This window comes from Lagopus leucura, unplaced genomic scaffold (assembly GCF_019238085.1).
Source record: "Lagopus leucura isolate 7727_CA_CO unplaced genomic scaffold, USGS_WTPT01 Super-Scaffold_100004, whole genome shotgun sequence".
Lineage (NCBI taxonomy): Eukaryota > Metazoa > Chordata > Aves > Galliformes > Phasianidae > Lagopus > Lagopus leucura.
In genome coordinates, this window is record NW_024962264.1 from 47,042,566 (window position 1) to 47,068,821 (window position 26,256).

Sequence of the window (26,256 nt, forward strand, 5' to 3'; positions counted from 1 at the left end):
ACAGCATCTCCTGGATCTGGGCTCCTTTCTGTAAAGGAGTGCTGTCTGTAGCTAGGTGATGTCCTCCATCAGCTGGGTGAGTTCAGCTCTTCTTTCTGTATGTGACTGTGGGCCTGTCTGCAAATACTTTATCTGGCATTACTAAAGATCTGTCAGAAGTAATTCTGCTTCCTTGCAAGTAGAATGCCTGTGGTATAGTGTCACAGTCAGCTATAGAATCATGCACTTATGCCTATGTGGCAGCTGATACTTCTAACAATAAGTTAGACCTGATGACTTTCAAGGTGAGGCTGGATGAGGCTCTGGGCAACCTGATCTAGTTGTGGTGTCCCTATTCATTGCAGGGGAGTTGGGCTAGATGGCCATCAGAGGTCCCTTCTAGCTGTAGGGGTTCTATGATTCTAAATGGTTAAGAGCAAGTGCCACTCTTCATAATCTAGTGAACTTTTGAGAAAAGTGTTATAGGAAGAAAAGGCGTGAAAGAAATCAGGTCAGTAACAAGTAATGATATTTTAAAGTTAAACTTCAAAAATCTGTATTTTATTTTAAATTACAGATTTCATCTATCCTTTTGTCTCTATGTGTATCTGCAAGATCCAAAGACTACACTAACGCTTATTTCTGTTGTAAGGTGGCAAATACATCTTCTAAGCTTTGAGCAAATTGTTACTCATTCTTTCTATGTACTTTCATGCAAGTAAATGACCAGCAGACATGCTGCTCTCATACACGTGGGTTGTGATTTCAAGTTTCTCCCGGCTTCCATCAACTCCCCTCAGTTTAATCACGGGGGTTTATGGGAGCTCTAAGGAAACGCCTCTCCCCAAGGCCCCACCGCAACCTAGGAGGAAACGCTGAGCCTCCAAGCGCCGAGCAGAGCCCCGCACCTACGGGAAGCCCCTCCACGTTCCCCTACTGCGCCCTCCAGAGGCCGCTGCCCCCGCGCATGCGCGGAGCCGCCCGCAGCACGGCGACGTCCGCTCCTCGCCAGGTGCTTCCGGATCGCGTCCGTGCGGGGCGGCGGCTCGGCGGCTGCTGCGGGCGCTCGGCGGTGCTGAGGGGTCTGCCGGGGGTGAGCGGTTCGGCGGTAGGGTGGGTCCCGGGGCGTGGCGGTACCCGCAGGCCCCACGGGGAGGGGGAGGCCGCGGGGGCCGCGCCGGGTCTGCGGAGTGGGGCGGTTCGCCTTTGGCTTCTTCCTGTCTCCAAGTGCGGCCACCGCAGCCTGGAGAAAGCACCGTCGCCCGTCCGCGGGTCGCTCGTCAGTCCCTTAGCATTGCGGTGCCTTCTGGGTACGCACGGGGATGTAGCGCGGTCTGGCTCAAGTGCCTCCGCCTCGCCGGCAGCTCGTTATCTTTCTCTGCCAAACAGCCGTGGCGAACTGTTTTGTTTGAATGCGGGCGGCTGCCACGTGCTGTATCCGCCAAGCATGTAGCTTTAGGTATTCTGTTAGTATGGCTGTACTTAAAGACTCTAAAGAATTAATTACTCCAGTTTGTTTCATGTTGGGTTGTAAAGAAAAATCTTACCTCACTTATGTATTTCCATGACATGTTGAGATTTTAAGTCTGCAACACGTGTATTTTTTGTTTCTGAAGTTAATAGCCTTCCTGAAGTATTCTTAGAATAGAAGCAAAAGGAACTTTATTTCCAGTTTTCTCTCTGAATAGGGGAGCGTGGGGTTATTCTGGGTCTTAGTTTCGAAATCTTTGACACTCAGCTGGCTGCAGAAAACAAGATCTAATCTTAGTGTTTATTCTGCTTGAAGGACAAAGCAAACATACTTCTCATTTCTAACAATTACTAATTGGGAAGACTGATGTTCAAGATAGCTCACTTCCATTTTGTCTGAGCTTTATGGGTTTCATATTAAGATACTTACTAAAACTCTCATTTTAATTATTAATTTAACAGGAATGTATCATGTGGATTCTGTGACTTGTTTCTTGATTGTCTGACAGTCCAGTTTGAAATAGAACCGCAAAATTGCAGCATGTTTATGCAATGAAAATAACTCCTATACTGATTAAGTATATTACTAAATAATAAAAGGTGAACCTTACTGCTTTGAGTTTTACAGCTATTGATGTGATACTTACATTAAAAAAAATAATTGTTTTCTCCAGGTTTATTTTATTGTACAAGCTCTTTGCTGCCATAATGAGGCTTGTCATTCTTGAAGACTATGATCAGGCAAGTGAATGGGCAGCCAAATACATCTGCAATCGTATTATCCAGTTCAAGCCCACTCAAGGGAGGTACTTCACACTCGGCCTACCGACAGGCAAGTTTTATTCAAAGCCTAATAAGTGACTAAACCTAAACTGTGTTTACATCATTGCTAACAAATGCCGTATTTAAAATACTGCATTTGCTGAATATACTTCTGGTAATGCTTGAATGTATTTCTCTTGTAGCGTGAAGATGTTAATCTGCTTTGAAAAGATTTGAGAAACTGGAAAGTAGATGGGGAAATAACAAATTTCTTTTAATTATATTGAAAAGCATTTTAGTAACATCTGCTTATAAAGAGATTTAAATATACTGAAAATGTGTGTGGATATATAGTATAGTAGAAAAACTTTGTTTAACAGGAAGTACACCTTTGGGATGCTACAAAAAGCTGATAGAATATCACAAGAATGGAGATCTCTCTTTCAAATATGTGAAGACTTTCAACATGGATGAATACGTAGGTAAGCTTTAGTGCTTATTTTTGAAAATGCAGCGTATACTTATTTTTTTTTTTTTCCCTTATTAACTGTTAAAGTGTTTTAACAAAGCACAAGATTACTAGAAATTCTTGAGATTCTGTTAGACTAATGTACCTGGAAGTGTCTTAAGCATATGTTTCTTTCTAGCCATTAGAATGCGAGTAATTAATTAGAGTGAATCCTTGGCTAAATTAAGTGCTTGAAAACTGTTATGTAGCATTTTGACTACATTTGTTGAAGACTTTTCATATATTTGTAGTGATATTTTGTATCACTAAGAGTATATAGAGAATGTAAACATGTATGGCAACAGAAGTCTTCTCAGTATGAGTACTGCTTTGTCTGACTTCATACTACTCAAGAAAGATTTGTATTAGATTTAAAGCTGAGTAAGTCTTTTAATATGTGAATTTGCATCTTAAATGATTTCAGGACTTCCCAGAAATCATCCAGAGAGTTATCATTCATATATGTGGAATAACTTCTTTAAACATATTGACATAGATCCAAATAATGCTCATATTCTTGATGGGAACGCTCCAGACTTACAGGTGGAATGTGATGCATTTGAAAAGAAAATTGAAGAAGCAGGAGGGATTGATCTGTTTGTTGGAGGTATGAGAAAATGCTTTATGGTTAGTTATGATTGAAATAAATATAATGACTCTTCAGTTGTGATTTTCAGAACATAGTTAAAATCACTTTTTTCTGTTATAGTCTAAGAAAGTTCTGTGGCTAACAAAGAATTGGTACAAATACCAGAACAGAATGCTTGGTGTCCAAATTTCTAATGATAATGTAGTTTAAGTTTTGAATGCTTTTTTTTTTTTTTTTTTTTTTGTTTGCGTGTTGAAATGGGGAACCAAGACAAAAGAATGAATCATAAATTTTTCTTTTTATTCTTTTGCAATGTTTGAGGATATTTGTTGACTCGCAGGTCTGGAATGATTTGCTTTCTTTAACTTTGAAAAGGCATTGGTCCAGATGGCCACATTGCATTCAATGAACCCGGATCGAGTTTGTCTTCAAGAACAAGATTAAAGACTTTAGCAATGGACACCATTTTGGCAAATGCTAAATACTTTGATGGAGACTTATCTAAAGTACCAACTATGGCGCTAACGGTTGGTGTGGGTACAGTGATGGATGCTAGAGAAGTAAGAACTTATTCAGTTCTAGTTGCATGTATCTGTTTTCAAGACTAGTTTGTGGTGTTATGGGGACTGAAAGTAAAAAGGCTTCTGTTTTGCAGGTGATGATTCTTATAACAGGTGCACATAAAGCTTTTGCATTATACAAAGCTATTGAAGAAGGTGTCAATCATATGTGGACAGTTTCTGCTTTCCAGCAGCACCCTCGTACTATCTTTGTGTGCGATGAAGATGCTACTTTAGAACTAAGAGTTAAAACTGTGAAGTACTTCAAAGGTGAGCACTGAATCAGAAGTTACCTCTATTTAAAAATAACAACTATATGAAGTCTCCTGGCACATCATATAGCTAACATATATTCAGGATACTAAATGTTAACTTCTACATTGTGAGTGGGAAAGTGCTGGAAGATGTAACTTGTGTTCCTTGCATACAAAAATACAGTGTCATTTGATAAATACTTTATTCAAAAGAGATCTTTTTTTTCAAGTATTTACTTCCCATTTGAAATGATAATATATAAACTTGCAATTATAACAAATTTTATTTCAATCCTGGTATATTTCATGCTGATTTTATCTTATTATATACTGTCAGTAAGCTTCAACTATGTGAGGCAGACTTGGATGTGAACGGAGGACACTCTTCATAAAGTGCAATGGCAATCTGTTTAGACTTTAATGCATTGCACAAACTATGCTTTTCAGATTTGTAGTAGGTATATTGAGGCAAGCTTTGAGTTTGGATTTCTTATAGTAACTTAGTGTTTCTGGATGTTAATTATATTTAACTAAGACTGTAGAAGCTCAGCAAAATAGTTTTCTCCCAGCTGTATTAGTACAGAACATGTGGTTGTATTTATTAGCCACCTTTCTTACTGTGTGAATTTTTGTAGTAGTTGAGGCATGTAGCAGCAAGGCTGGCATTAATGATATAATGCTCTAAAAATAGTCTGTAGATAATAGTAAAGTCTGGTGTTAATGTGACTTTATACTGATTTCATTTATAATTCTCACTTTAGATTTTTTCAGTATGTTCTTTGGTACATATCAGGGAGAGGGGGCACTCTTCACACATATCACACTGCTAGATAGTACTTAGCATTGTCAAAGATAAACCTCTTAAACTGCATGGATGGGTGCTAAACACTATCCTGTATCCAAATAAACAAAAGCTCTGCTTAGGGAGTATACAAACTACTCTAATAAAAATATTAGGTATGAATGACACTGATAGTGAACATATCTCCACAGAAAACTAAGGGCTACAGTGTATGAATACGTACTATTTCACCTATTTAATTACCCTATAATGCATACAAAGCAATAGAATTCTCAGATTGTTTTGCCTGGCGTAATTTTCCCTATTCATGTGTTAGTGAAGTTTACTTGGTGGTTTTTCTTTTTTTTAGATGGAGAAATCAGTATTAGTAAAACCTGGGATTATTTCTGAATCTTGATCTCCAGGTTGGATGACTTAGTTCTTAGGAAGCTGGGTGGTTCTTGATGACTGCTAATTCTGGTAGCTAGTTACTACAGCTTTTTACCATTTAAGGAAAATCTCAAGGTATCACATGAAACTTCAAGCAGTGTTTGATAACAAATTGCCACTCTATCAGAAAGTTAGAATAACTTTTACCCCCCCCCCCCCCCTTTTTTTTTTTTTTTTCTAACTTTCTGAAACAAATAAGAGAAATGATCCTCTAAGTGTTCTTTTTGCAAAATGGGAGGAAGGTCACCTTTTCCTTTCATTCCTTTATCGCAGAAGAAGGCAGAAAAATATCTTCGAATTTACTTGTCTCCAGGAAAGTTGATCTGGGAGTTCTTTTTTACTTCTGCATGCTCTTGTTTAAAACATTTATTTAACCTGATTTGAGTTGAATAGGCTGGAAGATTTTTATGTGAAATAATTGCTTTTGCAGTTATTTCTATCTAGTAAGAGACTTTGCATATCATCATTTAAATAAACTTTGTTTCTAACTGTACTTCCAAAACCACTAAAAGGATTTAAATATAACTTTTTCCATATGGCAGTGAGAATACTCTGTAAGCATTTTCACGCCTCCAGGAAGTAAGTGGGTAATTCTCCTTTTCATTTCCTGTTTTTCTAAAACAGAACAGAAAAACAGGAAATGGAATGCTTAAACTTCAGTACATGGCATAGCTGTTTTTCTTTGAATAAAAATGCCTTTTGTATCAAATCCACATTTGGTGTTTTCCTGCTTACTGCCAAACTCATGAGAAACATTACTGACTCGATCTTTCCAATATACATGATCAATAGTTATCCTTTAAGATCTAAGAAACTTTTGTGCTTTAGTCATGTTGATTTAATAAGTTTTTCTTCTTGTGGTTGGATTTTTTTAAAATTATTTATTTACAAAGGTCTGCAGTTCAGTCATTACCTCCAGAAACAAAAACAAGCTGGGTTCTTCAGTCTGTTCTTGATGCTTTGGCTTTCTGGTATGGCTGTAAGGTCCGCCTAGTGGAGAAAAGAATAGCAAACTTGTAAAATACATCAGAAATGAAAATAAAAATAGACTTAATGATTCAGACTTTGAGGTTAGTTTGCCTGCAGGGATGCAATGTTTGGTGCCAGATACATAATGCAGCAGGGGTATTTATATTCTTTGCTGCAGAATACTATTGAAATGTGCACTTACTGTCAGATATCTTTTATGGCTTTTGAGAATATCGGCTTTTAACGTTGCCTATTTCTGAAATTTGTAGTAGTTGAAGCAAATCTTCTGTAGGGTTCTAAACTAGGCTCTTTACAGATTGAGAACGTTGACCAGATACTGTTACCAGTTTGTAAGGTTAAAAAATGTACCAGTGACTGGATACCATACCTTGGTAACACTTTGTAGGTAACACTTTTACTAAGTTGTAACAAAGTAAACAACATGACTTTTTTTTTTTTTTTTTTTTTTTTTTGATTGATCTTCCCAGCACTTTCCAAAGTTTTCCACAGGAGAATGGGAGGGGAGGTTCTATATAGTCATTAACAGTCTCTGTGCTGCTTGGTTTTGCTTGTCTAGGACCTGAAGGACACTTAGTTACAAAGATACCACTGTGCTAGAACATTATAACTCAAGCTGTAAAATTATTAGTATGTGTAAATCTGATTGTTACAACAAATTCTTGTATGTGTTGCTGTTAAGCATTTATTAAAAAAGAGAGATGTGTATCTCTCATGAGGTGTTTAATTGATGTGGAATATTTTCATATCTTTTTAACTGGTCTGTTGTCATTGCTGTCTCATTTCTGTTTAGTTTATATGAAGATGGCAATAATATTTAAGTGATACAGGGAAAAATACATAACTAGCGTATATATAGTTTTAATTACTTTTGATTTTTTTAAACTACTTTAAATAGCCATAATCTATCTTTTCAGTGAACTGTATAAAATGTGTACTTTGAAGTTAGCTCCAAATGTGTGGATAGAAGGACATGTTGGAAAAAGTATATTAAAAATGATGTAAAGCTGGCATTGTTGCTTTCCCCTCAAGGTTTAATGCATGTGCACAATAAACTCGTGGACCCTCTGTACAGTATGAAAGAAAACTGAAAGAAGAATTGAAGAACTGCATGTGGGTCAACAGCAACAGTTTTAGGTAGCAGATGAGTTCACTGCTATGCAATATACTGAAAACTGTTTAAAATGGGAATCCTAGGTACTGTATTTTTTTTTTTTAAAAGGTCCAATATGTGTACATTCACATTCCATCTCTATTTGGTGTTGTGCATTTTGCCTTGATATTTATAACTCTGGCTGTTACAGTAACTAAATGGAACAGAACAAATCTGTGGAAGGCTGCATGTTATGTAGGGGTGGAGGGGGGTGGGACAGAGCACTTATTTTAGCACAGCAATGCATTGCATCTGCCTGTTAGAGGAAGTGATAGTTTATTTCCAATAATCTGTAATTGTGGCCTCCATTAGTGCAACTACACTTTGCATTTGTATTCCTAGGCAGAATGGTTTTGGCCTTTGTTAAATACTATGGACTTGTAATAGCTGTGCAATTTTTACTATGAAATGTTCTGTTTACATAATGCACACTAAGCTTTTGCACTTGATTGCCTTAAATTTAATCTTATACAAACAGTTTTTGGGCATCTTGAGTCCTGCTGTACAATTCAGGCAAATAAAAATATGAAAAACAGTGCCTAAAACTGCACCCAATTCTTAAAGTGTTATAACTTATTCTGGTTACTTACATTAAATGTTTGCCATAGCACTTTTTCTTCTCATGTGTTTCAAATTACTTTAGGGTTTTTATATTTTTAGTAATTGTGCTTTATATAGAAGGAAAGATCTAAATGTTCCTTTCTGTATATACCTGTTTAATTGTATTGGATGGTATCATTAAATGCCTAGAATGAGGTTAACTTACAGGAACATGGAGTCTACAAATTCAAATGATAGTGTATTAAAGTCTGCTGTTACCCACTCTGTAATAATTACCTCTTACTGTATCGCTATAAATACTGAACTGTCACAAGGAATGTTATTTCCCACTTTGAATAAGTAAAACTTAAATCTAAATCTATCTTTTTCCAAATTGTTTTGTTTCTGATGTAAAGCGGAGAGATCAAGTATTTTGTCATCTTCGTGTAAGGAAGCGACTAAGAACCAACTGTGCTTTTTATAATTTTTGTGATCCACTGACAGAGCCTAATTTGAAGAATTTAGTTTTTCACTTAAACATTAATAATTTGTTTTGTTGCATAGTCTTGTGCTTTTAAAAAAAAAAAAAGTGGTTGTCTACAACATGTTTATGGAAGAGAAGAATTCTTGTTAGTTTAGAACAGACCTTAAACTATGGTATGTATTTGCTGCCTTAAATGATAAAAAACAAATTTTGCCACTATCATAAACTGAAATATTTGTTTAAAGTAGGTATAGACTTAACACAAAGTACAAAATTCTGTTGGACCATACTGCTAGTTGAATTTCTGATTTTGGTATGATAACTTGTTTGTAGACATGCAAAACCCAAAGGTAGTTTGCTCTGAGTAGCCTATGCTCTTATCTTTTCAAATAAACATGAGCAGCCAGGTACTACATAACTATTCTAGCCTAAGTCTTGGCATGTGAAATCTGGGTAAGATTCATATACTAGGTCACTTAAGTCAAGTTTTGGTACTTACATCTTAAAGATAAGAGTATCCTTTTGTGTCACTATTACTATAATAGGATCATAAACTTTTCGTAAAGTTTTATGCATAGATTTTCTAGTTTTTTCTAGTTTCAAAGAACTCACCAACAGCTTTTAGCATGTCACTACACACTGAACTTAGGTAGACCAGTATGGAAGACTTGAATCAATATTACTTGCTGAGAAATGTGTAGTTTGTTTTTTCCTGTTGTGATTCCCCTCAAAGTCATTATTTCCTGATGAGAACCTTTAGCAAGTAAAACAGTGTAGCTTGAAATTTTTGTGACTTAAAATTATATTAGTTTAAGGTATGGATAGACAAACTGTTTTAATAAACTTTTTGACACAGTTGCTGTTCTCCCGCTCTTAACACATTCAAACTTTTCTATCTAGCTCATGTGAAGTTACAATGAAAGCTTTTAGATGCAGAAAATTGAAAATAAAGCTACTTTATTTGATTATACATTTGTACGTTATAATTTAAATACAAAATCTTTTCAATTTATATTCCCATTTAAAATGATATAAACTAAATCAGATGTTCCCTTTCACAGTGATAAATTATACATTAACACAAGTATGCTTACTGTCTCTAAGAAGTTAAGACAATCTGCTGCATAATACTAATTTATTTCTCAGGCTGTCTCTTTAAAACACGTATGAAGGCATCTCTTGGTACTTCCACATTGCCAATTTTTCTCATCAGTCTCTTCCCTTCTGCCTGCCTTTTTAAAAGCTTCATTCTTCTTGTAATGTCTCCACCGTACTATGAAAAGGAAAAATATTTTATTAAGCCTACAGTACTTAATAAACAGGCTTAAATGAGGCTGGTTATATTAGAAAATATCACTCTATACTCTCTACCATTATCCCAAGAGAGCAGTAGTTGAAAAGAACGGGAGCAAATGAGCACTTTCATTTAGACAACTAAAGGTAGATTAATTCACATATTTTATATACTAAATATTCTTAAATAAGCCTGGATGACATTAGGATAGCAGGATAGAACTGTAGCATACTATGGGCTATTCAAATCCTTGTGGAACAGCAACAGTGTCAGCTTTGATACACTGTAGCATCTTGGCTACCACAAGGTGATTACATCCAAATTCATCAACCCTTACATTGATGGGATGTCATCCAACCTAGGTTCCAATTGGAAGAATTCTTAATAGCTGTGAGAAAAGGATACTTGTTTAATCTCTTCAACTTGTTAAGTTCAGCTATGGCATAATTTTCCTATAGCATTATTCAGCCTTGTTTATCATCAACTATTGATATTTAAGGCCTCCTCTTACTTTCTTACTGAAAACTGAAGTGAAAATCTAATTGCAATCAGTATATAAAGTGCTTTACTATACTTAAATAATCTAAGAAAAAAACTAGGAAATTATGAAGTTACATAAGTGCATGCATATTCTTCAAGTATTATGAGATACTGAGTAGACACATGGAAGAAGTCATTACTGTTTCTGATCTACTGCAAGCACCAAGTGAAGGTTACGCAAGCTGAATTTAAAAGAAAAAGTTTAAGAGTGTCTGTTAACATTCCACTGACGTTTTGAAGCACAAGCAAAATATGTCTTCATGGGGTTTCTAAGGAAAGATAGGTACATCACAGTTATAAGACTCTTAGGTTTACATGCATTGGAATAAAAAAAAAATACTTACACATTTTGCCACAACATTTTTCCTGTAAGCTTTCAATCTGTAAAAAAGAATACCATAAATATTAACACAGCAAGCAACTCCAGTAGTGAAACTAAACAGCAAGTTGTCAAAATGCTGAGCATCATTTTTATGCTACATTTTTAAAAAGCAACAGAATTATGCCATTTTCATATGTAAACAGAAGATAATGCTTTAAACATGTCAAAAACATTTTAAAGATGTTGATTTACTGTTCTTAATTTGAGAAATATGTCTTAAGGCAAGTAATAGACAGTACTGTAGCTTTTATGTTTTACCTGCCTGTAACGCTCTACGCTTCATACATGCTTTTACAACCCACATGCAAACAAATTCCTATCCAATTTTTGCTTGGATAGCCACTTCTGATTACCACAATTTAAATGTAATTTAAAACAACAACAGCCAAAACATGACATGAAATACAACAACCAAGGAAAAAGTTTGCTTTAAAAGAAGTGTGTGCTGCTAAGAAATAGTTGTACTTGCTGAGCTTGCACATTTCCTTTGCAGTAGCACAGTTCAAATAGTTTCTTTTTTTTTTTTTTTGGTTTGTTTGTTTGTTTTTGTGGCTGTGATGAATTTTTGGTTTTTTTTTTTTTTTTTTTTTTTTGGTTGTTTTTTTTTTTTACGACTGCCAAGGAAAGCTACTTCACATCCAGGAAATCATATTCAACAATAAAAAACACCTTTTTCAGTACCAAGCAAGTACGTATTAGTGTGACAAGTTATACACTGCCCAATAAGTGTAATGCTGACCACAGGCAATTTAAAATAAAAGGATTATTTTCAATTAATTTTTAATAATTAAGTCCTTATTCATGGTCACAGCTTGAAAGCATAGTGTTTGGGTTTTTTTGTAGACACCTGGGAGTACATACAGAAAAATAGTATTTTACGGTAGATTTGAAGTATTGTAACATGTAGAACCAGGGATGACATTAAAGTTCATATTTAAAATAGCTTAAATAAAGAAGAGGAAAAGAACAGTTTCACTTACGTTTCCCTTGCAATTATTTTCTTGCCAATAGCAGCCTGGATGGCTATTTCAAATAACTGTCTTGGTATGGTATCTTTTAAACGCTCACACAGGAATTTACCAGTAGCATAGGCTTTATCACTGGAAAAGAAAGTTTTGAGAAGTTAATTCTTTCAGAAACAGTCATGCAATCCCAAAATATATCCAAATGTCAGAGGAAAAATATTAAAAGTATTTATCTTTTTATATTCTTAAACTTACCAGATGATAACTTTACAATGCGGACTTTAATGACCAGTCTCTGTATATTACTCATTTCACACAAACAAGTGATAAGACTACACTAACAGGAGGTTTTCATAAAAATGTTAAATAATGTTTATAATAAATATTCTGATAATCTATCACACTGAAGCTTTATTGAAGAATTTCACAGCTTGAAATGTTATTTTTTTTTTAAACTAGAAGCTCAAGGGGGCATTTTATTGATTTCAGACATGAAAGGTCAAAGATCTACATATCACTGAAGCATTCTCAAAATATCTTTTTATACAACAATGAAATTCTTTTTTAATCTACTCTAGCAGTCTGTAATAAAAAAAGTTATCCAATTACATTCAGCATCTGCATATACTGCAGATTTTGGAGAAAAAAGTGACAAAAGGTCAAAAGAAGCTATAAAATTGATACTTTCATAAACCACTGAGAACAAGTGACTCTTTTCTCTAAAATGTTCTCACTTAATGTTAAAGCAATCATTCTACAAGGTTGGCCACTCCATTTTGCATCTTTCCAATTTGCTGAATGTATATTTATTACATTGCTAAACTGCATACTTATTAAAAACACATAAATCAAATATACAGTAGAGATTTATTCTTCTCCTCTTGCACAGTTATTTTTCTCAAGAAGGTAAGAGTTTCATTTTCCTACTCCAACCTTTAATTCTGAAATTCTGCAATTTAGTTAAAGTATACATGAATACATTAGATAATATACTAATTTATTTATTTTTACGATTACAAGATAGTGTTTGAATAAGGACAAAAAAAAAAAAAAAAAAAAAAAAAAAAACCAAAAAATTAATATCATGATTACTAAAGGGATTGTGAAGTTATTTAATGGAGACTAACACAGACTTCATAAGAAAAAACCAAGGGGAGAGACTGGAAGATAGAAAGGCATTATTTTCACCAGCAAATGAGTAGTTCCTGAGAAACTCATGGAAACTGAATCATTTTAGCAAACAGTTTCTGAGACTATTACAGTCAATAAATATTTACATTTTCCTGGTACTCTAGCTAAAGACAAGATAACAGAAAGCTTGTACAGAATAGGGATTATTGGAGGCATAAAAATAAAACTTATCCAGTTTTTTAGTAGTATACACCATAAACAATTCATAGCACATCTCCTGGACTGGTTAGCCCTTAATTTTTTTCCAACACCTTAAAAGGCTGTCAGTTCACATTTATATGTGCACCTCCTCCTTCCACATTAACACGGGAACATTATATTTAGCACAGCTTTCCTACTATAAAATGCCTTTCTATTTCAGATCTTCTCTGGAAGTCGGTCATTTGGTGAAATCTCAATGCTAATTTCCACATGCATTCATCATTCATATTTATTCACAATGAAAACATGCTTAAGTTTTAGTCCTTTGGAATAGAGAATCCAGTCAACCTACTTGTGTATGATAGTTGCCAGTTCTTCAATTGGATTTCCATTTATAAGAATATCCATTTTGATAAGATCTGCTGGCTGGTAACCTGCATCTTCATAATCAAAACTAAACAAAGCAATTTAGAAGTCAGTGACTATGGTATTCTGCATTCATTGTTCCATAAATCTTAAGCTTTGTAAACAATTAACAGAACACTTGAACTTCATGTTAAAATAGGAGCACAGTTTTGTAAAATCTCTCAGTATGACACCATTATTCAAAAGTGGGCTCAACATTTCTGTAAATTTTGTCTCCAAGTAAGCAGGACACATCATCTGCTGCAAGGAAAATCAGATATCCACATATTTACTGTACTCTCTTAAGAAGTTTATTCAAATACTTGTAAATGCCACTTGGAAGTTCCTCAAAGTTCCCTTTAACAAAGGGATGAGCATCCTGTCAAAAATGTCAAAGGAATGCAACACTAATACTGCAGCACTATCATAAAGGAATACCCTTTTTTTGTGCCCTTCCATACTTTCTTCTCAGATATTTTTTCATTTCTTCCCCTCATGGGAAGGGGGAATAAGAAGAAAGAAAGAGAATGTATTTACCTTGCATAGCCAGAAGACAGAGACTTAAGGGCATCATAAAAATCCACCACAATTTCATTCAATGGAAAAAGGTATTTTAGCATAACCCTATGTTCATCAATATACAACATTTCTTTCTGGACTGCCCTACGATCCTAGACAAATAAAAATTGTTTCAGTTCCCCTTGAAAAATATTTTCTATAAATAACACACAAAGCAGATCTTACAGTCTTGCTGCAGATTCCTTTCCTTCGAGAAAAGAAATCTAGTTATGAACTCTACTAGTACACAGTGCTAAAGCAGGTACTTTACTGTCACTGAGCCAGAACACTAACTTTCAGTGTAAGGACTGTGTAGCTCAGGAGTAATTTTGCATTTATTTTAAACACACAATTTGAAATATTTACTTTCTTTTAAAAATATTAAGAATTATTGTCAACCATCATCTATTATACTATTATCTAGTATCTTCTGAGGTATGATAAGTAGAGTTTAAAAATGCAAGTGACAAAAACTAGAACAGCATACCACAGTATACTAACCTGACACAGAACAATTATTTTCCTAATATATTCCTGAGGTGTTACAATAGTGCCAAGAACAGTTGGCTCCAGATATTCAGACACTGAATGTTTATCAGGAAATTGAGCAGGGTTGATAATAGTAATCTCTGAATTACCATACTCCTGAAAAAAAAAAAAAAAAAAAATCCAACATTTTTCCTCTAGTCGCTTTGTAAGCATTTTATCCAATGAATTTCCATCTGTCTCTTGTCTGTTGGGCAAGGATATTCCCTATTACTTTATCCTGATAAGGCTTCTCCATCTCCTTACCCTTATATAAGGCACAGCTTCAACACAAAACCTGTTCCAATTATTCTGTAGCTTGATGATGTCGAGGGTATTTTTCTGTAAGCAGCACTTCAGGTTCAATCTCCTTTACAAGTCAAAATGGATTCTGAAGTTTTTGATTCCTTTGCAAGTGTTCCCATCACCTACCTTTTCCAGTCTAACATTCCTTCAGGGGCAGGAGCTACCATTCTGGAGTAAAGATGCAAGGAAAGTCATGTTTCTTACTGTATGCATACAATATCTCTGCACATCAAAGCAAGTGATTATTTTACTTCCACTAGCAAGGCAGTGTTTCTGAACAAGGACCCAACATCGTGCACTGTTCGAAAACCTGAAAACTTGGTTCTGGTGTCTCAGATCAGCAATCTAGAATCATTTATGCCACAAAGGTGCCTTATTTCATAGCAGGCATGCTGCCTAGGGAAGAAACCACAATAACTGTAAAGGAAAAAATGGTCTGCATCTCATATCTTGCAGGTAATGCAACTTCTCTTGCACAAATTTGGAATGTCCAAGCTTTCTACAGTGTTTAGAAGAACATGTTAAGTAATGAATCTGTCTATTTGCAGCCTCCTTTGTCCAGCTTTCTCTCAAACTCAAAACACAGGAATTTTAACTGCAGTCAGTTCAATAAGCTTTACAAATGGCTGTTTCACCAACAGTTTTGTTCAAAACCAGTTCATTTTTATCAAAAAGTGTCAAATCTTCACTAATCCCCATCAGTCTACAGTAGCATTACATTCTATTCCTAAAAGCACATATTTTCTGACAGATAAAGTTTGGAAGATGCCATGGTTTAAATCCAGCAGGCAGTTAAGTACTACATAGCTCTTTGCTGAGGAATGGGGGAGAGAATCAGCAAAAAAAACACAAATCAGGACTCATGGGTTGAGATAAAAGCTATTTACTAAGACAGAAAAGGAAGAGGTATTTTACATAGTGTCCTTTATTCCCATTATCAAGGACAAGGGCAAGATATTAAAAAAAAAAATCCAAAACAAAAGCGAGTGCTTAAAGTGGAAAGCAGAAAGAAAGTCAGTATTCTTTGAAAAAGAAAAAAAAAAATCCACAAATGAAATAAGTTTCAAGTTGCATATCAGTAATTCTAATGTTTATCATAAAATACTGTACCATTCTACATTTCTGAACTGTAGATGTTTTTAAAGGAGGCTTTTAAGTTGCTGTTTACATACCTTTATCAATTTTGCTGAGGAAAGAACAGCTTTATATGGAACAGTAGGTGCAGTCAAAATAACAGATGTGTTATATTCTTGCTCCAAACGTTGATTAAAAACTTCCATATGCAAAAGACCAAGAAAACCCAACCTGGGAAAAAAGAATCATATTGGTCAAATATTTGTTGGTCACTCCAGTATGTTTATACTGCTAGTCTGGCATTATCAGACACAGCAAAGAACCTCTAAAAGCCAAAAAATATCAATCACAACAAATCGCAGAATATATGTGAATGTAGAACAAAAGAAAATAAACTGCTTTTCATCTTTACCTATCATTAAGTTGAATTACAGCTCCTAATCTTGAAATAACTACAATTTTCGATTGACATATGAAAATAACATAAAAGCCTCACCTCCATCCAGCTCCTAAAGCAAGGCTACTGTCACGATGAATAGTGACACTGGAATCATTCAATGTCAGCCTTTCCAAAGCACTTTTAAGATTATTATATTCTGTTTGATCTACAGGATACATTCCTGTCAAAACATATGACAGAGAGATTCTGTGATAGAGCTTGATCTACTACATACTTATCTTTATAGTAGGAGCAGTAATAAACAGTAACAATAATAAAAACCAGAAATAGCTTGCTTTCTGTTAATTTGACTCTTTCAATCTGTTTTTTCTTTTTTTTTTTCCCTAAAACCTTATTAAGGTAACATTCAATTAAAAAAACAAACAAACAGAAAAAACAGAAATTAACATTCAAACCATAACTGTAGGCATACTGTACTCATCTACTTCTTCACAGCTGTGAAAGATGAGTATACTAGTAAGTATAACCATTTTCTTGTAGGTGTACAGTGTAGCCATATAACTTAAGAATTAATAAATAAGCAAACGTCACTGAGACGCTCCTTCAGCAGGTAAGAGTACACAGGAAGAAGAAAAAAAAAGTGCCATATCAACATTGCTAATATTTCCTTTTTTTTTTTTTTTTTATGAATATTAAAACAAATAAAAACAGTTGTCAGTGTAATTACTACTTGAAATAGGTTCCACTTTTCACATCACTGTGCTCCGATAATGCACAGGAAGCAGCACACATGCACACACACACAAAAAAATCCACATTGTTTACAGGATTACACTTACCCCTCCTACGTTCACTGGCAGCATAATATCCATGACAAAAATTAAGAAAGTTCTCTCAAAACTGATCAGGAAACTGAATAACAGAATTTCTTTCCAAAGCCATCTTCCATAGCATGTGTAGTAGTTCACTAAAGGTGGCAGCAACAGTCTAACAGAACTAATCATTAATAAGGACTTCATTTTTGAAAATATTAATCCTTCTTTTCCAAATACAAAGAAGGAAAAGCACTGGAAGAATATTAGAAGCTAGAAACATACCTTAGTATTGCAGCCATCTAAAGCCAGTCTGCAAGAATCTTGCCTGCTAAGTCGTAAAGAGCTATATAAACAGCACGTGTCTCTCTAGCTTAATTTCAGTGAAATTCTAATCCTCAGAACTCTTAAATACATCTTAGAAGCTCTAATAGTTCTCCTGCTCTTGCTACTGAAAAAAAATAATTCCTTTTTAGTTAGTTTTCTCCTCACCTGCAAAAACCATTGGCTTCGCTGACTTAAAGCCAGGCAAAGGCTCCACTGGCTGTTTATACATAAACAGCGTGTCTCCTATTTGGGCTTCTGTTACTTCTTTCATTCCAGCAATCAGGTAGCCCACCTGTCCAGCATATCTGAATAGAATTGGTATTATACAGACACTTCTTGGCATTATGAATATTTCCACTGTTTTTCCCCATTTCACTCAGCCCAGTTGGAAATTCAATAAATTACCCCCATGAGCCCATAAACAGTCCAAAAAGCCACATTTAAATTGTTTCTTCACTGAGTTGCAAATTTTGTCCCAAGGGATGAACCATCTGTTGACTCACATAACTGTAGTTTTGTTACACAGACACAGTCAGCTCTGGATTTTTAATACTGTGCTACTCTCAGTTTGAGAGTAGAAGAAAGAACTTGAGGATCTACGACAGAAGATAGAACAATTCTCAGCTACCACCACAGCAACTTTCACATGTTAAATGGGAGAAACAACAAAGACAAATAACCTCTACCAGTATATTATGCTGTTAGGAGAGGAACCCGTGGTAGATGGAAAGAGCGTACTAGTTTTGGCTGGGATGGAGTTAATGTGCTTAACAGCAGCCTCATATAAAAGCCATGTTTTGGATTCATAACAAAAATGGTGTTAATACCACACCAGTTTCTAAGCTGAATAGTGCTTGCACAGTGTGAAGGCTTTTTCCATTTCTCACTCTACCCCTCCCAGCAAAGAAGCTACAGGCTGGCAGCTATCACAGTCATGTCAGCAGACCCAAAGGCATATTTCATACCATATAATATCACTCTCAGCAATAAGAAGCATGTCATCTCTTCAAGGTAGCTGCTGTTCATAGACTGCCTGGATACCAAGCTGCTAGCGCATGTTGGTGGATGAATGGCTTTGCATCAAATTTTTTCCCCCTTTTTTTCTTTTTTTCTTCACTTGTTAAACAGTCTTGATCTTGACCCACGAGTTTTTCCTTACTTTTGTTTTTCCAGTTCTCTCACACTCTACTGATGCTAGAGGAGTAAGCTAGTGGCTGTCTAAGTATTTAGTTTCCAGCTGGATTCAATCCACCACACACACAATAATGTAGTCCTTCATTGAAGAGCTTCCCAAAAATGTAATTAAAAAGTACTTGGATGCTAACTGATAATGCCTCTTCACTAATTCTGGCATACCTGATTTTCTTCCCACTGCTGCCATGATGAGATAGTTTATGGAAGCTGTTGCATTCATGGACTTAAAAGTTTTCCACCCTCAAAATATGCTGCAGCAATAACTAAGATGAAGCCCCATTCCCTTCCACTCTGAAACAAGGTAGTTCCTAGAAATAAATTGGACAGCTGAATATCAAAAGCTAGTCTTAAGAACTAGCTGTCCAGATGTTTCATATGCTAAGTATACATCAATAAAAATGACTCCCTCCCACCAGCTGTGCCCAAAAAGCAGTCCCCTAAAGTTTCTGTCTCAGGATGACATTGAGCACTTAATTACAAATAATCATTACAATCCAAAAAAATAAAACAGCCTCTACCACTCAATCAAAAAAGTAAATAAGTAAATGAACAGAAACAGACTTGATATCTTACATCAACTTATGATTTGTTCAATTGAAAGAAACATTTTACTTACAGTTTGTGTGTTGGCTGTTCGTTTGGCGTCAGAATTCCTACTTCATTAACTTCATATCTTTTATTTGTATGCGCAGACACAATTTTATGCCCTTTCTGAATCTCCCCACCAAAAATTGCAATGTTAGCTATGACACCTCGGTAGTGGTCAAAGGTGGAGTCGAACACTAAGGCTTTCAAGGGATCAGTAGTATTAAATTGAGGTCTATCACAAAAAATTTAAAACAATTATTAAAACAATAAGAAGACCGTTTTCCATTCAATATCAAATGAATGAGCACCCCCCACCCTTTGTGTCTAAGTAGAAGCTATATGCTTACAAAAATATCACTCCAGTAGCTCACCTCTCTTTTTCCATTTCAGACTGAATTCATTTTCCTTCCCTGTTTCTTAAGAACAAACAATTCTTCCCTACTGATACTCATTACTGTTTTAAGAATTTCAGCAGATATACATTGATTTATTTTAAAGATCTCAAACCTGAAGGGTCATTTTCTCTGATTTGCAATTCAAAGCTAACTTTTTCAGCTCAGAAACTAGATTTACCCCACATCTACTACCGAGATACTGTATAAATGCAACTTATGGTCTCCTAGACATCCTTACAAGACATCATAAGTAAAATAAATAACTTACGGTGGAATCTTTTCAATGACCTTCTCAAGAACTTTTTCAATATTTGTCCCTTGTTTAGCAGAAATCTAAAACAAGCCCAACAACAATTTTATAAGACATGTGTCTTAGACTCATTCAGTATCTATTAAAGTGTCACCTTCTCTTGTAAGTAATTTTGGTGGCAGGAGAGAACATTATTCATATAAATACTCACTACTGTGAAATACACATTTGATTATAAATACCGGTTACATGATTTCTCCACCTGAATGGGAATTATTGTTACGGTAAAAATGAAAATAATTTAGAGGATCCACAAGCAAAAAAAATTTTATATGATGCCATTCATCATCACACATTACAATTTTTAACTGAGAATTATTTTTCAGGAGACAAGATCTAAAGAAATTCATACAGCACATCATATGAAAACAGACAGACAACACCCTGCTGAATTATTATGTAGCTAATGAAAGATTAGCATACGAAGTAGATACAGGTATACAATCGGACACTATAAATCTTGAAGAGATCTTACCCTTATACATTCATTAACAGGGATATCAAACAGCTTCTCAATTTGTTTTTCAACTCTTTCAGGGTCTGCATTCTTTAAGTCAATCTGAAAAGCAACAAACAACTAAATGTACAGGCCATGACATCTTACATACGATCAAGAAGTGTAGCTCTCCAATGTCCAAGTGAAGGATTCCTTACGTCTTTACTAAAATACTTAAGATTTTCAAGAAAAGATATGTATCAAGAATTTTTCAGTACTGTGTCTTGGTGCAAATAATTTATAGAAAATTGGACATGAAAGGCTACTTTGCAAGTCTAAAGTAAGTTCAGCTACTAAGTGGAAACAAATTGATAAATTAAATTACAGGCCATTACTATAAAGTTCCAATCAATCATTTTAGAAAAAGTCTTCCTTGCTTGATTACAGGAAGGATCCCTGCTGTAATTATTTTTTGTTAAGAACTTTTATCCAAGAGCTGGTAAAATCTTTATTTTACAAAGTATTTTCAAAGCACAAATGCTACTTATGCTGTTTATGGAAGAAAACCAAGTCCACACAGATTACAAAAACTGTAAAAAACAATGTATTTGGGTTTTTTTTTTGTAATTAAGTTTACACTGTTTATATTGAGCTGCTACTCCTGTGTGTTATCATTAACACATGGAATAATACAACAATCATCCTTGCAAGAACTTCTGTAAAGTTACTTTTGTAAAAACCCACTTGAATATTCCCCAGAATAAAAACTAAAAAGGAAGAAGACAAATGGCTCAGATATCAAGACATTTTACACAATGCTTCTTAACTCGATTCACCAAACAGATTCCATAAATAATTTTTCATTGTTACTTACAAAAATGCTAGTACATGTATTTTATGAAAAGTAGGAATTCCCAGCAATCATTAAAATATTAAGAGACAACATGTTGTTGCTACATTCTTATTAATTTTTCATTTTATGCTCCTATTTGAAGATTACTAAGGAAGTTATCTTCTATATATTTATACAACTCAACTGTTTAATTTGAAACACTACAATTTCATTACCTTGTTTACGACAGGAATTATTGCAAGTTGCGCTTCAAAAGCAAGATAGAAGTTTGCCACTGTCTGAGCCTGAATACCCTAGAAAACACACATCAAAGAAATCAACATGGAATCTCTTGTTTCTTTTTAGGCATATTACACGCCATAGAGAAAGTTACTATCTAAGTACTCTGCAAGAATGTATCCTTATTTAAAATCCTGATTCTATAATCCTCATATTACACTGCAGTAACTGACTCGTCAAAATGTTTTAGCAGCATAAAAATAAAAGTACAACAGATCTTTGATTTCAAAACCCTCTTAGTACACAATAAGTTTATGAAATTTGCATGGATATCATTTTATGAACATTTTACTCCTGAAATATCAGTCAAGAAATTATTGATCTATTGATTTTAAAACTTGTGGTGTTTTCTGAACTTTTTGAATTTATTCACATTTGGCTTAGAGTTTTACTAATTTTTAATTTGGCCAATGCTTTAATGTTGCCATATACATATTACAGTCAACTAGCTAAACCAAGTGTGCCTGAATGAATCATCACACTCCAACAAGAAAATGAAGGTAATCAAAAGCATACAGTGAAACAGCTGTAAGCTCTCCAGATCACCACTTGTAAAGTTCATGCAACGTAGAAAGCATCACCTGATTCTCCATTACTTCAGTGCTTCTGTTTCTATGGCATGGCACCACAGCACCTATTAAAAGGCAAGTATTTGTCTGTGGCTTTTTTTTTTTTTTTTAAACTCCCATTAGTCTTCTGGAACACTAATACTTTTATGGAGCTAGACTACTGCAAAAATACTAATGGAAAGGTTAAAACATACTGAACTCCTCTCTAGCTTATTTAAAGAAATTGCTGAAATTCCAAGGAGAAAACAAAAATTAAGAACTGCACCTCATTGGCATCTACTACAAGTAGGACACCTTGGCAGGCAGATAGTGACCGTGAAACTTCATAGCTGAAATCTACGTGGCCCTGTGGAGAAAATTAATATTCATAATTTCATATATTTCTGGAGTCCTTTGCAAAGATATCTACATTATGATGGTTTTGTTTGTGTATCTGTTCATCCAAAACATAATTCTTACCAAAATAAATAAAATAAAAGGAAAGAACACATTGAATAAACACAAGAAGTCAGAAATCTGCTAAGTCCAATTTATAAATATAAAGACATGCAGCTCTGTGCGAATGAAACACCCCCTTTGCACTTATTGGTTATTATTTTTTTAATTAACTTACTGGTGTGTCAATAAGATTTAAGAGGTAGTTTACTCCTTTGTAATTGTAAAAGAGCGATGCAGACTGTGCTTTAACTGTAATTCCCCTTTCACGTTCCACTTGCAGTTTATCCAGTACTTGTTTGTTACGGTCAGTTTTAGCAATTGTTCCTAAGATCAAAAAAAGTTTTATTATCCCATTTAGAATATTAGCTCTCCGAGCCAGCAATTGCTGAAAATAGTACTAACAGGCAGAAAATGCGACTTGCAGCAGGAAATCTACTTCTTCCACTTGATTAAGGTAAATTTTCATTTGAAAATAAATTTATGCTTCAACTCTTTAACATTTGTTAAATGGGCTTTTATCTACGAAGTTACAGAAAACACTTTCCTGAATAAGTATAATACAAAACACTACGCAAGTCTAAATTAATGGTCCAGAAGTTCCTAAATAATTCTGACATTTAAGGAAAATTCAACCCTTATCATGGGAGAACAGCTCCATGGTTCCAACCAACATCAATCTCAAGGGCAAAAGGAGTATTATCATGGAGTTTGACAGACCTGAATTCAAAATTCCATTCTATCACAGGCATCAGGTAAAACTGCCCACAGTGAAACACAGAAGGCAATAACAAAGAATAACTTTGATCAAAAGCTTCTCACCAGGTTTTGTTTTGCTAACTCCTGTAAAGAGAAAAACAAAACTCTTCCAAAGGGTATTTCTGAGTAGTTAAGCTCTGCTCTGAAATTGGCCTCCGCTTGGAAGACGCAGAAGTTGCTTTACAACTTACCACAGAGAGCCCACTAAGGTAATCTATGTCTCCCTCTTCCAATTTGAAATTGAAGCCTAATTTTCCCAGTCAGCTGTAGTTTTGAAGACTCTCCAGCATTTCTGCATCACTTTTACTTAAAAGGAGAGTTTTCCTTATTCTCAGCAACACAAAAATTAAAATACTGAAGACAAAGATCTAGAGGATGACAAATACTTCTGAAGTAGAAAATAACACAACTTTGCTAACATTTTAGGATAAAAGAAAGAGTAAATCCACAGAGCAACTGAGAATCCATAAAACTCATACTAGCAGTTATTTTACCTACTAAATCAAAATAGAGCTGAAGATTTCTAAAATTTACTATGCAGCACTATATCAGCTTCAGTAATAGCAAGCTTCACCACCAAGAAAGGCAGTTCTATATAGCTTGCTCAGAAGAGAAGGATAAACTGTTACCTCCTTATAAGTAAAAATAGTTGAAGTTCTTTCATTTCTATCACACTTCTGGAAAGTATTCTGTCCAGAATTTCTAGGTCATGACAGTCCTTCTGTCCATACCAGAAACTGGCAGTAAGCCTCAAAAACATGTTCTCTTTGGTTTATTTCCAAAATACATTCCTTTATTGAGGGAATTACACAGTTTCTTAACTCTACTTACTGACAGATTTCAACATGAATAAGAAAACATATTAACATCTGTAGCACTGCACAACTGGAAGCCTAGAAGCAACCTGACAGCAAGAGAGCAAAGAGATTAGAAAGTTTAGTAATAAAGCTACTGAAATCTACACATCAATAGAAGGTAGTAAAGATGAAAAGAGAACACTTACCTGTAATTTCCAGCAATCTGTCTGCTAGTGTGCTTTTGCCATGATCTACATGAGCTATAATACTGAAGTTTCTTATGCTTTCAGCAGGATATGCTGACATATCTATTTTCTCCTGAAAAACAGAAAGTTTCTTTTCACAAACCACAGATACAATCTCTGTGTACAGTCTGACTAAGCCTTTTAAAGAGAAATTATTCTTTTCTCTAGAAGAGGCATAGTTAGAAGACCCTAAATGGTTGCCAGTGTTCAAAATGCTAGTATTTTCTTTTAGCCACGGATACATACATACTTGTTATGACCCAAAATCAGTATGAAGCAAAGCATTGTGAAAGTTACTACGTTCTTATGAACACAGGGACTTGGAAAACATAAAACAGTTTAAGTCTGTTAAACTACTTAAGACAACTTGATCTGGGGGACTGTAAAGCTAAAGACATCATTCCTCCCAAGCAAGAACTCTGTGGCATTACCTGGCTTTCAGGCAGCAGTGCCAATTACATAATAAGGAGCACTCAGACTTCACAGAAAAGGAAGCAGTCTGTTTTGGCTAAATTAAAACAAAAAAAAACCAAAAGAACAAAAGAACACGCAGAAAACACCTGACTTCCTAAGATCACGTGCAGAAAGGTCCATCACTAACTTCTCCTTGTGTTATTCACTCAAAAAATTTTGAAGAAAGGTGGCTTTGCCAGGAACCACAAGACTCCCAGTAACAATACCACCCTGCTGAAAAACTCTGACTCCTAATTTTAGAGACACACAGCTCCTCTCTCCCATCATATTATGCTTGCAACTTTGGGCCTGGTAGAGAAAAGAGAAAGCCCCAAAATCTTTGCAAGCATCAAAGCACTGATTAAACCGACTGATTAATCCCCGACAATGCCTCGGCTTGGAAGAGCAAGTTCTCCCACTACCAGAGGAACGCAAATGCTCCTATGGGAAAAAGCACTGCTCGTGAACATCTGTCTGCAAGGCCTTCCTCCTATACACATGGCCACCGAAGTTGAGGGCCGCAGCAGCAAGCACTCCCCGAGATGGCTAAGCGCCTCTGCGGACTGCATGATTCAGAATTAGGGACACGCGAAGCGGAGTCACCTTGTCGCGGGAGCTGTAGAACCGCTGGCAGGCCTCAAGCCCCGTGGGCAGCCAGACCGGAGGGCCCCGAGGGGCGGCCACAGGGCAGGGCCAGAGCAGCCGGACCCACCACGAGACCGTCCTGCCGGTGAGAGCCATAGCGCCGGGGCTGGATTCACCCCCTCACAGCGCGAGCCTCAGTCCCATCGCAGCCCGCTGCCGCTCCCCTCACCGTTCTCTCCGCGTTCTATTTCACGCTGCCCGCCCGCAGGCACCGAACTCCCGCGGTGCCCCGGGACGTCGCTCCGCTCATTCCACGCGCCGGAAGCGCCTCCAAGCGGCGCCGGAAGCGGTCAGAACAGCTCCCCAACAGCGCCCCCTGCTGCTCCTCCCTTCTGCCCGCATCACACTCGCGGGTGCAGTGCAACGTTCGGCCGGGAGGTGGCTGGCGGGCTGCCTCGTACCTCTGCGGCAGTGCCTTGGGTGCTCGCCGCGGTCCAGCTGCAGGGAGATTTGAATGCCCGCTGAAATCTCCGCAGTATTTTTCCCTTTGCTGTTTTTCCCTTGGCTGTTAAAAACAAAACAGAAAAAAATAGCGCAGTAGTTTGTTCAATCTGCAGCTCCGTATAGATTCACAGAACATCCCCAGTTAGAAGGGATCACAAGGATCACCGAAACCAGCTCCCACCCACCCAGAATGCAAACCCACTGTCCAAACACTTCTTGAACTCCAACAGCTCAGGGCTGTGAGACTGCCCTGCGGAGACTGTTCCATGCCAGAATACCCTCTGGAGGAGAAACATTTCCTGATACCCAACCTGTCTTTATTCAGTGAATCTTCAGTCCTTCTAGATTTGAGATTTTATCACTGACTGTTTCAGCTATTCCCCTGAATTTAATACCGTTCACAAATTTGCTGAGAGC

The 26,256-nt window shown here is 36.0% G+C and overlaps 2 protein-coding genes across 6 annotated transcripts; one reads left to right on the forward strand and one right to left on the reverse strand.

Moving 5' to 3' along the window:
• The first annotated feature begins 16 nt into the window (after positions 1-16).
• Positions 17-9,375, forward strand: GNPDA2 (glucosamine-6-phosphate deaminase 2). 3 transcript variants are annotated; one of them, XM_042870572.1, is made up of 7 exons: positions 17-76; positions 2,124-2,281; positions 2,592-2,693; positions 3,144-3,326; positions 3,684-3,868; positions 3,964-4,138; positions 7,373-9,375. In XM_042870572.1, exons 2-7 carry the CDS (start codon positions 2,158-2,160, stop codon positions 7,429-7,431), a joined length of 828 nt encoding a protein of 275 aa, XP_042726506.1. In that variant the 5' UTR covers positions 17-76; positions 2,124-2,157; the 3' UTR covers positions 7,432-9,375. The 3 variants fall into 3 exon arrangements, with proteins under 3 accessions (XP_042726506.1, XP_042726505.1, XP_042726507.1); XM_042870571.1 differs by lacking the exon at positions 17-76 and adding an exon at positions 991-1,072; XM_042870573.1 differs by lacking the exons at positions 17-76; positions 7,373-9,375 and adding an exon at positions 991-1,072 and having other exon boundaries at positions 3,964-4,149.
• Positions 3,588-25,662, reverse strand: GUF1 (GTP binding elongation factor GUF1). Of its 3 annotated transcripts, none has more exons than XM_042870568.1 (18): positions 25,354-25,662; positions 24,259-24,370; positions 22,675-22,823; positions 22,327-22,407; positions 21,429-21,506; positions 20,400-20,483; positions 19,883-19,947; positions 19,248-19,451; positions 17,603-17,742; positions 16,395-16,518; positions 15,997-16,129; positions 14,495-14,638; positions 13,973-14,106; positions 13,383-13,484; positions 11,714-11,833; positions 10,696-10,732; positions 9,612-9,790; positions 3,588-6,343 (listed from the first exon to the last, which is right to left on the reverse strand). In XM_042870568.1, exons 1-17 carry the CDS (start codon positions 25,489-25,491, stop codon positions 9,653-9,655), a joined length of 1,983 nt encoding a protein of 660 aa, XP_042726502.1. In that variant the 5' UTR covers positions 25,492-25,662; the 3' UTR covers positions 3,588-6,343; positions 9,612-9,652. The 3 variants fall into 3 exon arrangements, with proteins under 3 accessions (XP_042726502.1, XP_042726503.1, XP_042726504.1); XM_042870569.1 differs by having other exon boundaries at positions 24,729-25,446; XM_042870570.1 differs by lacking the exons at positions 22,675-22,823; positions 24,259-24,370; positions 25,354-25,662 and adding an exon at positions 22,074-22,126.
• Between the last annotated feature and the right edge of the window lie 594 nt (positions 25,663-26,256).

Coding starts and splice junctions, on each gene's coding strand:
- GUF1 (XM_042870568.1), bottom strand. CDS start 25,491: ATGGCTCTCACCGGCAGGACGGTCTCGTGGTGGGTCCGGCTGCTCTGG. Junction 19,452..19,882: donor GTCATTGAAAAGATTCCACC/GTAAGTTATTTA, acceptor TTTTTGTGATAG/ACCTCAATTTAATACTACTG. Junction 17,743..19,247: donor GAACAGCCAACACACAAACT/GTAAGTAAAATG, acceptor AATTCTATTCAG/ATATGCTGGACAGGTGGGCT.
- GNPDA2 (XM_042870572.1), top strand. CDS start 2,158: ATGAGGCTTGTCATTCTTGAAGACTATGATCAGGCAAGTGAATGGGCA. Junction 2,694..3,143: donor CAACATGGATGAATACGTAG/GTAAGCTTTAGT, acceptor AAATGATTTCAG/GACTTCCCAGAAATCATCCA. Junction 4,139..7,372: donor AACTGTGAAGTACTTCAAAG/GTGAGCACTGAA, acceptor TTTCCCCTCAAG/GTTTAATGCATGTGCACAAT.